At 40.1% G+C, this 13,319-nt stretch overlaps 1 protein-coding gene across 1 annotated transcript; it reads left to right on the top strand.

Moving 5' to 3' along the window:
• Nucleotides 1–445: 445 nt before the first annotated feature.
• On the top strand, nt 446–5,064 carry LOC103701213 (tubby-like F-box protein 8). The gene is made up of 6 exons (XM_008783196.3): nt 446–800; nt 1,849–1,910; nt 2,016–2,469; nt 2,701–2,788; nt 3,868–4,000; nt 4,085–5,064. Exons 3-6 carry the CDS (start codon nt 2,122–2,124, stop codon nt 4,812–4,814), a joined length of 1,299 nt encoding a protein of 432 aa, XP_008781418.1. The 5' UTR covers nt 446–800; nt 1,849–1,910; nt 2,016–2,121; the 3' UTR covers nt 4,815–5,064.
• The last annotated feature ends 8,255 nt before the right edge of the window (nt 5,065–13,319 follow it).

The following is a 13,319-nucleotide window of genomic DNA, read 5'->3' as shown; positions in this document are numbered from 1 at the left end:
TCTATGTGAGCAGCCAGTGGATTAAAAAAAAAAAAATTTGAGACCCACAAAAATCTGTGTATGAAATAAAAATCCAAATATCCAATAATGCATGAACAAGGGTGTAAGGAATTAGAATAAATTGCCACCCACTTTATACACCACACCCCACCCACCCCCTATGTTTGTCAAGTGCGGATATCCCTACTCGTCACATGAGCATGGTTGAGATTATTTTAAATATTTTATATGAAATGTAACGAGTTTTCTGTAATAATCTAACGTATGAGGGCCCTTTCTATAATTTCAGAAAAGTAGAGGTCTTTATGCCAAAGGCCCCAGATATTTGCAGCCAGCCAGCACCATGTCCATAAGCTTTATAAGGTTCCGGGGGTACACGGGAACGGGACCAGAAGACGCCACGCGTAACGGAACGGAAAGTCAAAAGGCCCCGGCGAGCGTGGACGGACCGCGGGGTGGGTAAAATGATGCTAATAAAGATGGAAGCCACCGTCGTCTTATCTATTCTTAATTCGTTTCTTCTTTCGCCCACTTTCTGCTCCGTCTCTCAAGTGGATTTAAAGAGGCCTTGAAGTCCGGCTGGCTTCTTGAATGCGAAAGGCGGAGAAGATCGAAGAGAGAGAAGAACAAACGCGGTGGTCGTGCCGGCGACTCGGAAGGAAGGGATCGGGCTGAGATCTGGGCGCGGGCGAGATCGATGCTGTGGGATTTGATGCCTTTCTTGCGCTCTCGCCGAGGTCTGGGGTTTTAAGCGCCCGTCTCTGAGGCCCCTGTCGGGCTTTTCCGCTTCGATTTGAGAGGTAGATGCCGGATTCTTGGTTTCGCTCGCATCTTTTTGGTGATTTATCGATGATTTTTGAGTTTTTGCTTGGTCTTGAGTGTGATATTGGGGAATTTGTGCGTTTTTTTGGACGGAGTCATTGTAGATCTGTGATTTTAGGTGTTTCTTTTGTCATTCCTTAATGAATATTGCCAAAGTTTGGATTTTTCGATGGGTGGTGTTTGAGTTCCGAGTTCTTTTCAGGCATTTTGGTGTTTTTTTTGGGAGGTTTTCTGTTTGAAACTTCGTGAAGATCTAGATTTCTTCCGACGGTTGCGAGATTGTGGAGGAACGCTGTCTCGTGTTTCTTCGTAAAGGCCTTAAGCACTATTTTTGCTATTTAAGCTGAAATTTCTCTTCTTGGTTTGTTTTTGCCCCCCCTTTTCTTGCTCCCTTTTGGTTGAAGCGTTAGGTTTTGGGGAGAAAAATCTCTTTTCTAATGCATTTCTATTGATTCTTTTTTTCTTGAACGGGCTCCTTTTCTCTACTTCTCTTCGGCTTCCGAGATGTCTCTTGGGCGTATCTTTTAGTGGGTGTCCTATTCTACCTCGAACATCTACTTCCTTTTCCCGAAGGCTAGTAGAGGAGCCCCTCAGTTACAATGCCAAGAGATTTCCCTTTTTTTCTTGCGGAGTTCTGAAGTTAGTTTCGCAAATATATTCAATGAGGACCTGAGAACCGGATATTTCTAAGCAATCGAAGCCTGTGGTGTAGCCTAATAAGGAAACACAAAAGAACTTTTATGTCGACATCGGGTCCATGGTTGTGGAGTCATTTAATCAACTTCAATTCATTCTTCTGAACTAATAGTCTTGTAATCTTCACATAAGCTAGGCCAGCATATGATTTAGTTTGTTCTAGAAAATTTAATGCTGAAGCTGGTTTCCATGGTGACTGCATTCATAGACACATATAAAAGTAACTGCAGATTTCTCTGGACTTATAATTTCACGATTTGTTCCAAAGTTTATTGCTTTACGTGTTAGCATCATAGTTTCTTTTCATTACTAATGACTATTGCTCGTCAGGGATTTGTATCACTTTTGGTGCATCTGAGATCCTGTCAGGTTTCTCAACTTGTGATAAGAAGGTAAGAGAGTTGCTTCTCACTAGTTCTTCTTTCAAGACATGATTCAGTGTAGCGCCTTAAAAGGTGCTTGATAGCTGTGGTATGAGATTATTACTACCCGTGCAGGTTGTCAACCCAGACTAGAAATCTCTGGCATCTGCTGTTTGCATAATAGCAGGCTAGGAATTATATGCCTATTGGAGGATTGCGTATTGAGTTTGAGTTGGCTTAGATGTCATTCCGTAGCATTGTTCGTGATGTGAGAGATGGCATCGGTAGTTTATCTCGCCGGGGCTTCGAGGTGAGGCTCTCGGGTCATCACAGGGGGAAATCTCAGGGTGCTGTGCACGAAGTGCATGATCAACCTGTAGTAATCCAGGACAGCTGTTGGGCTAGTCTTCCTCCTGAACTACTTCATGATGTGATCAAAAGGTTGGAGGCAAGTGAGAGTAGTTGGCCTTCCCGCAAAAACGTAGTTGCCTGCGCAGCTGTTTGCAGGTCATGGAGGGAAATGTGTAAAGAGATTGTTACAAGTCCAGAATTTTGTGGAAAGCTTACTTTTCCGGTCTCCCTGAAGCAGGTGCTGTTCTTAATTCCCTGTGTTTCTATTTTGTTAACCACTGTCTTGTTGTTTTTTTCTTCTTAACAGTTATGATATGTTCTTTTTGTTAATTTATTTATTTAGAGTGATGAGAGATAGAGGTTTTATCCCTAGTGACAGATATGACAAGTAATTCGTAATGCTATGAAATAATCATGGAAATGATATTCGATATAAATGTTTCTTATAGTGTTTTGTTGCCTTTCACAGCCTGGACCTCGAGATGGTACTATTCAGTGCTTTATCAAGAGGGATAAGTCAACTCTAACTTATCATCTGTATCTGTGCCTTAGCCCTGGTAAGCTTGTTTTCTTTATATTTGTCCATACAATTTGATGCTCTTGTTCATGAATTTATTGAGTCTATTTATTGTTTGCATAAATGTCACATTGGGTTTAAGTGTATCCTCATGAGTGTCATTAGTCTGTGGGCCTAACTTGCTCTAAGCACCAAACCTTGTTGATAGAATTAGAATTTAATCCTCTCTACAAGGTGTTGATTATTTGTTATTCTGCTGCTGCCTTTTTCAATATCTCCTCTTGTTGAGGCACTTTTTCAGTGGCCATTATATTTGATGAGTAAAGCCTCTGCCAGCTAGATGATGGACCATCTAGGGCCTGTTTGGATATTCCTGCGGGATTGGATTGAAAAGTTTGTAGGAATTGGGCCTGTTGGCCCATCCATCTTGTATTTTCTAAGAGCATGTCCAAACCTAGCCTAGATCCTAGCGTGATGGAGGTGTTTTTTTTTCTTTCTTCTCACAGGATTTGGGCTGGGTGGTATATGGTTGATATACTATATAGATTGGGCCAACCCATGAATCCTATAGGATTTTCAGCCCAATCATCCAAACAGGGCCTTAAGAGCCTGTTTGGATACTACAAGATTGGGCTGAAATCCTGTAGGATTCGTGGATTGAGCCAGTATAAATAGCAAAATCATGAGATTACAGGTTGGGCTAAACCTATATTCTATTTGTGTTGAAGTTGTATTTTGCTGCTTATTTTGTAGTGCTCTGGCCTTTGTTTTTGTTTCTCTCCAATTCTAAGTATAGTTTTTGTGTTGGCCATGTCTTTCCAGCTTCAGTATTTGAGAAATCAGTTGCAGTTGCATTCCAGTTGTACTCTTGCATTAAACATTGCTCATCTCTGCATTATCTTAGCCCTTTTCTATATTTTTTCTTTTCTTCTCCCTTTTCTGTTTTTGATTTTTTTTTCTCTTCCATTTGGCTCTCTCTTTGTGGAGTTGGATACATTTGTTTCACTAGTAGGTGTTGCCAATATATGTTATGGAGGTAGCAGAGTTTGGTTTATTGATCCTTTTGGATGATGATGATGATGTCTTTTAATTAATATCTAATATGGTTCATTATTGTAGCTGTACTTGTTGAAAATGGGAAGTTCCTCCTATCAGCTAAACGAACTCGGCGCACAACCTGTAGAGAGTACATAATATCAACTGATGCTGACAATATATCAAGATCAAGCAACACTTATATTGGAAAACTGAGGTGATTACAACTGTTAAGGCGAAACTCTTCTTTTCCTTTTTGGGTTAATGTAATAAGCTGAAACCTAATTGACTTTCATCTTAGGTCTAATTTTCTTGGCACGAAGTTCATAATCTATGATACCCAACCCCCATACAACAGAGCAGCCATCTCCCAGCCAGGGAAGACAAGCAGGAGATTTTACTCCAAGAAAGTGTCTCCTAAATTTCCATCTGGAAGCTACAACATAGCAGAGGTGACATACGAGCTGAATCTCCTGGGAACGCGCGGCCCAAGACGGATGCACTGTATCATTCATTCCATTCCTGCCTCAGCCCTCGATGCTGGAGGGACCGTCCCTGGTCAGCCTGGTCATCTGCTCCCCTGCTCGTTGGATGACTCCTTTGGCAGTATGTCCTTCTCTAAATCATCCATCATGGACCGCTCCATGGATTTCAGCAGTTCTCGCTTCTCTGACATTGCTGGAGGAGCCAGTGGTATTGGTGACGAGGAAGATGAGGCTAAAGAGAGGCCTCTGATCCTTCGAAACAAGGCCCCAAGATGGCACGAGCAGTTGCAATGCTGGTGCCTCAACTTCCGGGGTCGGGTGACCGTTGCATCCGTCAAGAACTTCCAGCTTATTGCTGCGACGCAACCTGCTGCGGGAGCTCCGACGCCGTCACAGCCGGCACCACCAGAGCATGATAAGATCATATTGCAGTTTGGGAAGGTTGCGAAGGATATGTTCACCATGGATTATCGGTACCCGCTTTCAGCTTTCCAGGCTTTTGCTATCTGCTTGAGTAGCTTTGACACCAAGCTGGCTTGTGAATAGCGCGCTTGGAAGAATGCTGGAAAACTAATACAGGGACGGCCAGAAGTTGGTGATGTCTGTTCGCTATTCATGGCGGCTGTTGGTGCATCAACTCTAATCTTCAACCGTGTTGCAGCATCGATTCATCTGTTTCTCTTCTTCTCTTCCCCCCTTTACCCCACTTTTTATTTGCTGCAACAGGTTCTGTATCAAGTGATCAAATGGATATTCCGTTGGATGCTTTCTTATTATTATTTTCCCATTGCATTCAGTATCTTTGCCCCCCTCTAAACCAATACCTTTTTTGGGGAATATTTGATGGTACCCATTGCCGGGTGGAATGGCAACTTTTGTTGCCCGAGGCCGAGGTATAGAGTCTAATTGATTTGGACCATTCAGTGGGTACCTCGCCTCTGATGACCAAAAGGCAGAAACAGAGGGAGCCCACTGCTTCTGGGGCACAATGATGCCTGAGGAGGGACATGCCGACTTGTTGCTTCGTTGGAAGTCAACATAAAAGCAGAGGAAGGACAGGTATCCAGTGTTGTGGGTCTGATGGATAAGAGGTTAAATAACATTGAATGGAAACTAAATCTCTCTCTCCTGCATTGCCTGCTATTTTATTCCTCTTAAAAATAACAGATGTCTGCGTAGAGGTTGAATCAGTAAAAATTGTTTTGTTATGATGTTCAATCTCTGGTGTAGCATGAAAGCTGCCTTGTGTAATTATAGGTGGTGTCCTCAGATTAGGGGCATGGAGCAGAGAAAATATCTTAAAAGTTATGGAGGTTATAGATACGATGAAGGTACATGAGAAAGGACTGGCGATTTCTGCAAGCTTGCAACATTGTGAATTGTTGCTTATGAAATGTTAGCAGGATGACTGTTTCTTCCTCAATGAAACAAACAAAATCATCTCATGGGTTCGGTATTGTTAGATTGTGATATTTCATCGCTTTTAAAATTCTAATTATTGATCTTGTAATATTAGATGTTTGGTAGTATGAGGATAACTTCTTTTTTTTTTTTTTTTGTGGATGGGTCGGCCGTTCAAACTACTCTCACATGAGCACAACCAGCTACATCACTAACAAGAATACTAGTAAAAGTAGAAGGAACTAAAGACTGCTGGGTCCATAGGAACTCCTCTAAATGCTGAGTAACTAAGGAGGCGACCTAATCAGCAGCTTAGTTCACCTTCTGAAAGACGTGTCTGACCTAAATAGTCTGGCATTTCCGTAGCATCTGTTGTATGTCGCACAAAAGTGGGTGTTCCACCACCTTCTATCTCTTCATCTAAAGGCGATTAATCAAGACAGCAGAGTCCTCCAGAATAATCCCATCTGCCTCTAGCACATATCTCGCATGGGATAGCTCCGTCCATACAGCCCCAAGCTCCGCCCTGAATGCTGAGGCTTCAAAAGAACGACATCCCACCGCAGCAATCAGTCTGGTGTTGTGGTCTCTGATCACAAAAGCCACTCTTGCTCGATCTCCACTGGCAGGCATACTCCCATCAAAATTCACGTTAAGATGGCCAGGGGGTGGGGGCTCCCAAGAGATAAGAACAAACCATGAGGATGACTCTTGAAAGTTTAAAAGAAATATGGAATTGAAATTTCTTTATTTTTTTTTGGTACGGCGGCGGCTCACACACGATGGGTATGTATGTGGCCAATAAGACCAGAAAATAAAAGAGCATATAATGACTTATATAATGACTTAGGCAAAGAACTGTGATTTGCCTAGAGAAATCCTTCAGAGTGGTGGGCAACAAAGGAGGTAATCCAGTCGGCAGCACCGTTTGCTTCTCTGTATATATGCGTGGCCTGGTAGGAGCCACACTCTCCCAAGATCCTGCAGATGTCAAGGAGCAACGACTATCCCCCAACTGCGCACCCCCAACCCCTAATCCACTTGATCGCTTTAGCCGAGTTCTCCTTGAGAATGATGTGATCCGCACCCAGCACACGCATCGTATAAATGACACCCTCCCATGCAGCTCTGAGCTTGGCACTGATGATAGTCGTGTCAAAAATCCGCCGCCCTCCGGCTGCCCCCTGCCTGCCATCGTGATCTTTAATAACAAAACCGACACCACCAGTGCTCTCTCCCTTGCTAATACTGCCATCAAAGTTCACTTTGAGAAAGCCGAGAGATGGAGGCTCCTAGGAGATAGGCATAATTTTGGCTGCTACAAGAGTAGAGTGGGAGCTCTAGATATTCCTAGTCGTCCCTGAATGTGACGTCTCAATGGTATTAATAACGTCCACCGTATGGAGTAGGGCTCTGTCCGCCACCACCCTCAGCAGCGCACTATCATCCTCGAAGACCCAAAAATTCTTGTCTAGCCAACAGTGGTAGGCTAAATAGGCAGCACAAGTCCTCATGTCCGCTAGATCGGGCTCCCGCGAAGTGGCCTCTAGGAAGCATAAGAAGTCATCGATCGATGTCCACCCCAGCTTCTGGTCGAAGGGTGCCGAGGCATATCTCCAAATCTGCGCAACCTGCGGACATCGAAAGAGGGCATGGAAGATGGACTCCTCCATCTCTGGGTAGACTGAACAGACTGAGGAGATCCTCACTCCTTCACTTTTAAATTCAATTTTTTCACCCTTTACCGTATTACATTTTTATCATGTTTAAATGCTCTTTTAAACCATGAAGTATCCATTGAATTACTATGATTCAATAGCTATTAGGTGTCACCATCTGTGATTCAATAACTATGCTCCTCAGAAGAAGCATTATAACTTTTTTAATATAAAATTAAAGTATAAAAGTTAATGGGAGTATAGGTTTTTTTTTGCAAGATTAAACAATTATTTATGTATTTCTTTGATAATCCAAACGAAAAGCATTTATTTACTCACAAGCCGTGACTTTCACAAGGATTTTAGCATCAACAAAATAATTGAAATATCTATGCATGGATATTAGCGTCAAGGATCGAGAATATACAATACTCAGCATCTAACATAATGAATTCAACAAAAGAGAGAAATCAACGTTAATTCATAAATCCAAATGAAAGCTTTAATTTACCCGTGAGATTCACAATAATGCAGTTGCCGGCAAAATATATAGAAATCAATATATTAACATTAAAATTTGGAAAATACGAAACTAATATATAACAATAAATCAAATAAAGAAACAAAAATGTTCTATAATGGCAGTTTCGATATTAATGTAAATTGTAGTGGGAAATTAGAAGATGAAGCCCGTATATATAAGCGAACCCCTTCGTTCTCTCCTGCCCTAGCCGGGATGCATCCCGCTGCTGCTAGGGTTCCAGAAGTTCTTCCTCGTCCTTTCTCTGGTTGTAAATTTAACAAAATTAGGCGTCGATCTTTTTTTTTTTTTTTAAAGAAAATTCTCTTGTTTGCCTATCATTTTTTCCCAGATATCGCTTTTGTATTGCAATACAAAATATGTTTGATTTATTTACTTCTTTATTTTGGGGGGGTTTCTTTGAGTACGAAATATGTGGATCGTCGGAGTGAATGCCAGCGTACGCTATCCGTATTAATGTTAAACTTTAATTTTATTTTGTTTTTGCTAAAGATTTGAATCAGTGCTTATATCATGCCCGATGATGGAAAACTCGTGGATTTTGGAGCGGCTTCTTGGTTTTTCATTTTGAGCATCTGTGCGTGCTTTAATATTATCATCGTCACCACCGCCCCCGCCGTTATCATCACCATCACCGTCATCATCATCAACATCATCATCATCATCATCATCATCATCATCATCTTCCATGCATGTCAAAGTTGCTCACTATGAAAAACCAGCCATTAAGCCGTCGATGAATGCTGAAAGCTATGAGATCTGAGGGCTCCTCTTGTGAAATTTATAATTTAGATTTTTTTAATCGTTTTCCCCATCTTAAAAAGAATGGAAAATAAAGGACAATTAGTAGATGTTTTTCGGATTTGTTGACATGTTTTTTCTTAGAAAAAACCCCTATAGTTTATTGAGATGTTGGGTATTGAAGGCTTTTCGTGTCGCTTTATTGACACTTTCTCACTGTCTAACCATCTTGGCATTATTCTCGATATCAAGTCTTTAATCAGAAGTGCTGATTTTTTGAGATGTTAGATTTTGGCATTGTTCAAACGTACAGAGCATTACGATGCCATTGTTTTATGAGTTAGATGCTAAACTGATAAATAGACATCCCTTTCTGGATGTTTTCCTGATGTTTATTTGGTAGGATTCCTGTTATGCCTTGAACTTTGATGATGCCCAATGATGGAAACATGTTTGTGGAGTGGCTGTGTGGCTATTTCTTTTGAGCATTAGTGTGCCCTTGCTATACTACCACCACCTCCTCTGCTGCTGCTGCTGCTGCTGCTGGTGGTGGTGGTGGTGGCTGGCTTTTTTACCATTTGTCATGACTGCCAACGTTTCCCCTGTCTTCTTCTTCTTCTTCTTCTCCTTCTACGTCATCCTTCTGCATGCACATGAAATGCTCAATGTGAAATACCATTATTTGAGCTGCGGTGAATTTATAGAGCTATGAGATCTGAGGGCTTAACAATATAAAGTGCATAGATGGAAGTGCATTATACTGATGATTAAACCTTTTGATTACAGTGCTTTTATTTCTCTTGTTTGCTTTTTAACTGTCTCTGCATATAGCAATGCTTACAGAACTGCTTTGATTTCTCTTGTCTGGGTGCTGTTTGTAAGTGCCACACAATTATCTCAACTTTTTTTTGGTAAATATGTATTAAGCAGGGATTTATGTCAGAGTAAAAGAGCTTCCATTAAATCTAATCCATCCTCCCTAAAGTTGAAATTGAGTGGCTAATAGGCACTAGTGATATTCAGTCTTTTTGTCTTTTAAATTATATGTTTGTAGTGAACATGATAAACATGAAAGTTTGTTCATATGCGGACTAAAGCAGCTGAGATTCCATAAGCTTTTTAGTGGAAAGGGAGAGTATCAGTTTTCATTTTCAGTTTTCTTATATTTGTTTGCTTTCGTTTATTCTATTGGCTTATTTTTCACTAAATGGTTGCTTTTTGCTAATATAATTGCCTTGAGTTATGTATAAAATTTTATGTGAAAACAACTAGAAAAAATAATTGTTATTATACTGTTACTTTTTATTTTACTGTCTGTTCTTTAATTCAACATCTTCTTGTCAATTGTTAAAATAATTGACTTTATATTGGTTTTCCATGAAATATACTTAACTCCATGCTTTGCTTAGTTTAGTGTTCCTTTTCAAATTCATTTCAACTGTGTTCCTCTTTTGAGGCTTGAAGAATGGTTTCTTTGCACAAATTTTACCCATACCTTTGTCACCATCACTGTTTATATTCCTTTTAAAGGATGGTTCATTGCTTTAAATGAATGTTTCTCGCTCAACTGCTGGCTTGTAGCCTTTTATTTAAATGTATATTGCTTTAGACTGAATTGTTGAACAGCATTGTAGCCCTTGCTTGTTTCTGATGTGCTAATTAACATTTATAACAGTTCTTGCTATGGTTGATGTTGTAATCGTGATAATTTAGATCTTAAATTATTAATCTGTGTTAATCACTCCTGAGGTTACTGTCACTGAGTATCACTTTGCAGCTTGATGATTATTATTTTTTATTCTGCTACAGATTATTAATTCTTTGAGGTTGAGTTTTTTGTTTTCATTAAAGTATGACTCCACATACTCTTTGAAGGACCCAAACAGTGCACGCTACCTGCTTGCTTTTGTCCAAATTGATGCCAAAGCTTTGTATGCAAATTTTGAAGCGGTGCATTATTTTTTTAAGAGGAATTTGAAGCGGTGCATTATCATATGACACATGATTTTGCAGTGAAGGGCATCATGTTCTGTAACCATGTATTCCATGACTTTTTGCTTTCTAACTTTTATTACCCAAAAAGGAAAATGTGTTCTATTACTGTCTGGAGACCTGACTCTATTGTACCTGCTTGTGCTTGTGTTGAAACTGTTAGATTTACTCAGAATTGTTAAATTTTTGTGATTTGCTTGCTTTAAGCTGGTTTATATTTTTGGGTTGCTGTTTAGGCTGTTTGTATAATGCAATCTGCCATCCCCTAGTTCACTGTTGTGGTGGTTGAAGATGGGGGCCTTATATACAGAAAAAGGCTTGAGTTGGGTTGGAGGGATGCATAATGGGAATTCTCATAGATTAAAGATTAGTCATGACAATTGAGCTGCAACTTTCTTAGTAGTTAATATGCTCTATAGTCAGAGATCAAATTGTGTAGTTGCGGGCAGACATTGCAAAATTGAAAAAGATGCAAAGAGCCCTCACCGCCCCCTAACAACAGAAGGCAACACAAGTTTATTGGTCTTTGTAGATCAAACAATAAACTAAGTATATCTTGATTGATTACTGAATCCTTTGCTAAATTATGGGCATGATAGGTTTACCGGAAAACTGGTCATCTGCTAGGAATTTTGTATTATTTTCCTTCAGTGGTAAGCTCATGGATTCATTGAGAACAATCCGTGTGTTCAATCTTTGTGATGTAAAACAAGTGAATAAGCTGCTGCTCATTTGTACTTGTATCCTAATTTAAACTTTAAGTGCAAGCTATCATTGTAGTCAAAATGGCAGCTCATATGGTGTGAATGTGCGGCAGTTGTAGAGTGAAAAATTAACTTGTCCGCTGGAAAGTAAATAAGGCAATTAACTTAAACTGCAATGGCATGATAGATCATGGCTTCTTTTTTCCTTGAAGCGAATTAAGCCTTAACGTTTGGTGCTCATTCAACTTCCTAGTCAGTCATGCATCATCGCAGGCAGCATAATATCATCCAAATTGTACGGCGTGATTCCCATCAAATAAAAGCTGATTTCCTGTTGCTTGGTTGATAGGCTGGGAATTGATTGTTTCAGATCAGACGGACCATTCAGACAGCTGGGGGGTGTTGTATTATTAGGTAGGCTGTTGGGGGTGCATGTTGGTTTGCTGAACCCCTTTATTTGGCAACCAAAGGCTCTGAGAGGAACGGTATGCCTGATTTAGACAAAGTGTGAATCCTTATCCTCAAGTTGTATCAACAATTCCAGGGGAATAAGTTGCTGATTTCATTGCAAAGAATAAGGTCGATTCTGTTTTCTGTTACACAATGGCATGAGAAGTATCAGAAGATCCTTTTATATCATTTCTATTGATTGATTGTTGAGTACAGTTATCGGAGACATCTTGAAGTTTGGATCAATTGGATGATGTTCCTGGGTTTGAAATTTTATCATTGTTAGATGCGACAAACAGGAAGAATAATCTCTAACGAAGATTTTCAGCGTGAGGATCTTATTGTGCTGTTAAATCATTTTTCAAATGAAGAGACCAGAGGAAGAAAATCTCTCTGCTGAGAGCATTGGGAGCGATTGCATGTGTCTTCTTCTTCGAGATGATTCAAGATATAGTCTTATCAACGATGAATTTGAACACTAGTATAGTCACTGCTGTTATAGTCATGGTGTTTGATGGTTGACTAGGTTATTAACAGTCATGTTAGCAGAACAGAGTTTCCACATGTTCCCTGATATAAATGGAGGTTAGGATATGGATCACAATATACTGGGTAATGGTTCTTACGAGTTTCAGAACGTAGGCCTGCAAGTTGGAGACATGAGATTCGATCTCATGCTTGATTTATGGTTGCATTGGCGAGTTCCTTGTTTAGGAATTTCAATGTTATCACTTGATTTCGATAAACTTGCGTGACCGCATGGTCTCAACTCACTATTTTCAGGTATCGGTACTCTGCACAATTATGTTCTCATCTTTCTAGATGGCAAGTTCTAGCTCAGCACTAGCTGTTCTGCTGATTCTGTCATATGCCGCATCAGTGGAGCTACAGTATGGTGCAAATGCCTTTGTGTCGTGTCCCTAAATAACAACCTTGCCTCTCGCATACCCTAATGATCATTAAGGTTTCTCATCCATCTTTCCGCATGTACTCAGTCTACATATTTTTACTACTCTGTCATGTTAATACTGTCTGATTCTATTTAAACCGCAAGATTGAATATTGGAGGGGTTATCAATCCACTATATTAGTTTTTGGCTGGATTTTTTTTTATCCGGCCTTATCTATTCTATTGTTTATGCTGGCACTTGTTTACATTTTCTTATTAATTTGGAAGGAATTGTTTTCGAAACCAAAGGTTTAATATGGAAGCTTTTATGATAACAGATTCATTAAATTGGTTTCTTTCAGTATAATATACCTATACACAAATTTTCTGCCGAACAATGCTTGCAATTAGTGGAAGGCTTCCAATTAGTTTGACTCTAAATGCATGCTGTCATCCTTTTGTGACTTGAGATTCACTGCAATTCCTGAAATGTCGTTTCCATATCTGAATATGGACTTCTCATAGGAATTCCCTGAAACTTAATTTTAAACAATTTTCCTCCACATCTCCTCTCCATGGAGCTGCAAGTTGCCATTGGAGATTCCAGCAGGCATTGGAAAGAATACCAGGAAGAAAGAGAACTTTTTATTTTGGGGGGTTGCTCGTAGCTTTTAG

The sequence above is a fragment of the Phoenix dactylifera genome, chromosome 14, assembly GCF_009389715.1.
Source record: "Phoenix dactylifera cultivar Barhee BC4 chromosome 14, palm_55x_up_171113_PBpolish2nd_filt_p, whole genome shotgun sequence".
NCBI lineage: Eukaryota > Viridiplantae > Streptophyta > Magnoliopsida > Arecales > Arecaceae > Phoenix > Phoenix dactylifera.
This window is presented reverse-complemented; position numbering and strand designations above follow the sequence as displayed.

What these genes read in the sequence shown, in the direction of transcription:
- LOC103701213 (XM_008783196.3), top strand. Translation starts at nt 2,122, where the DNA reads ATGTCATTCCGTAGCATTGTTCGTGATGTGAGAGATGGCATCGGTAGT. An exon ending in GTATCTGTGCCTTAGCCCTG is followed by an intron (nt 2,789 to 3,867) that starts GTAAGCTTGTTT and finishes TCATTATTGTAG; the next exon opens with CTGTACTTGTTGAAAATGGG. An exon ending in ACTTATATTGGAAAACTGAG is followed by an intron (nt 4,001 to 4,084) that starts GTGATTACAACT and finishes CTTTCATCTTAG; the next exon opens with GTCTAATTTTCTTGGCACGA.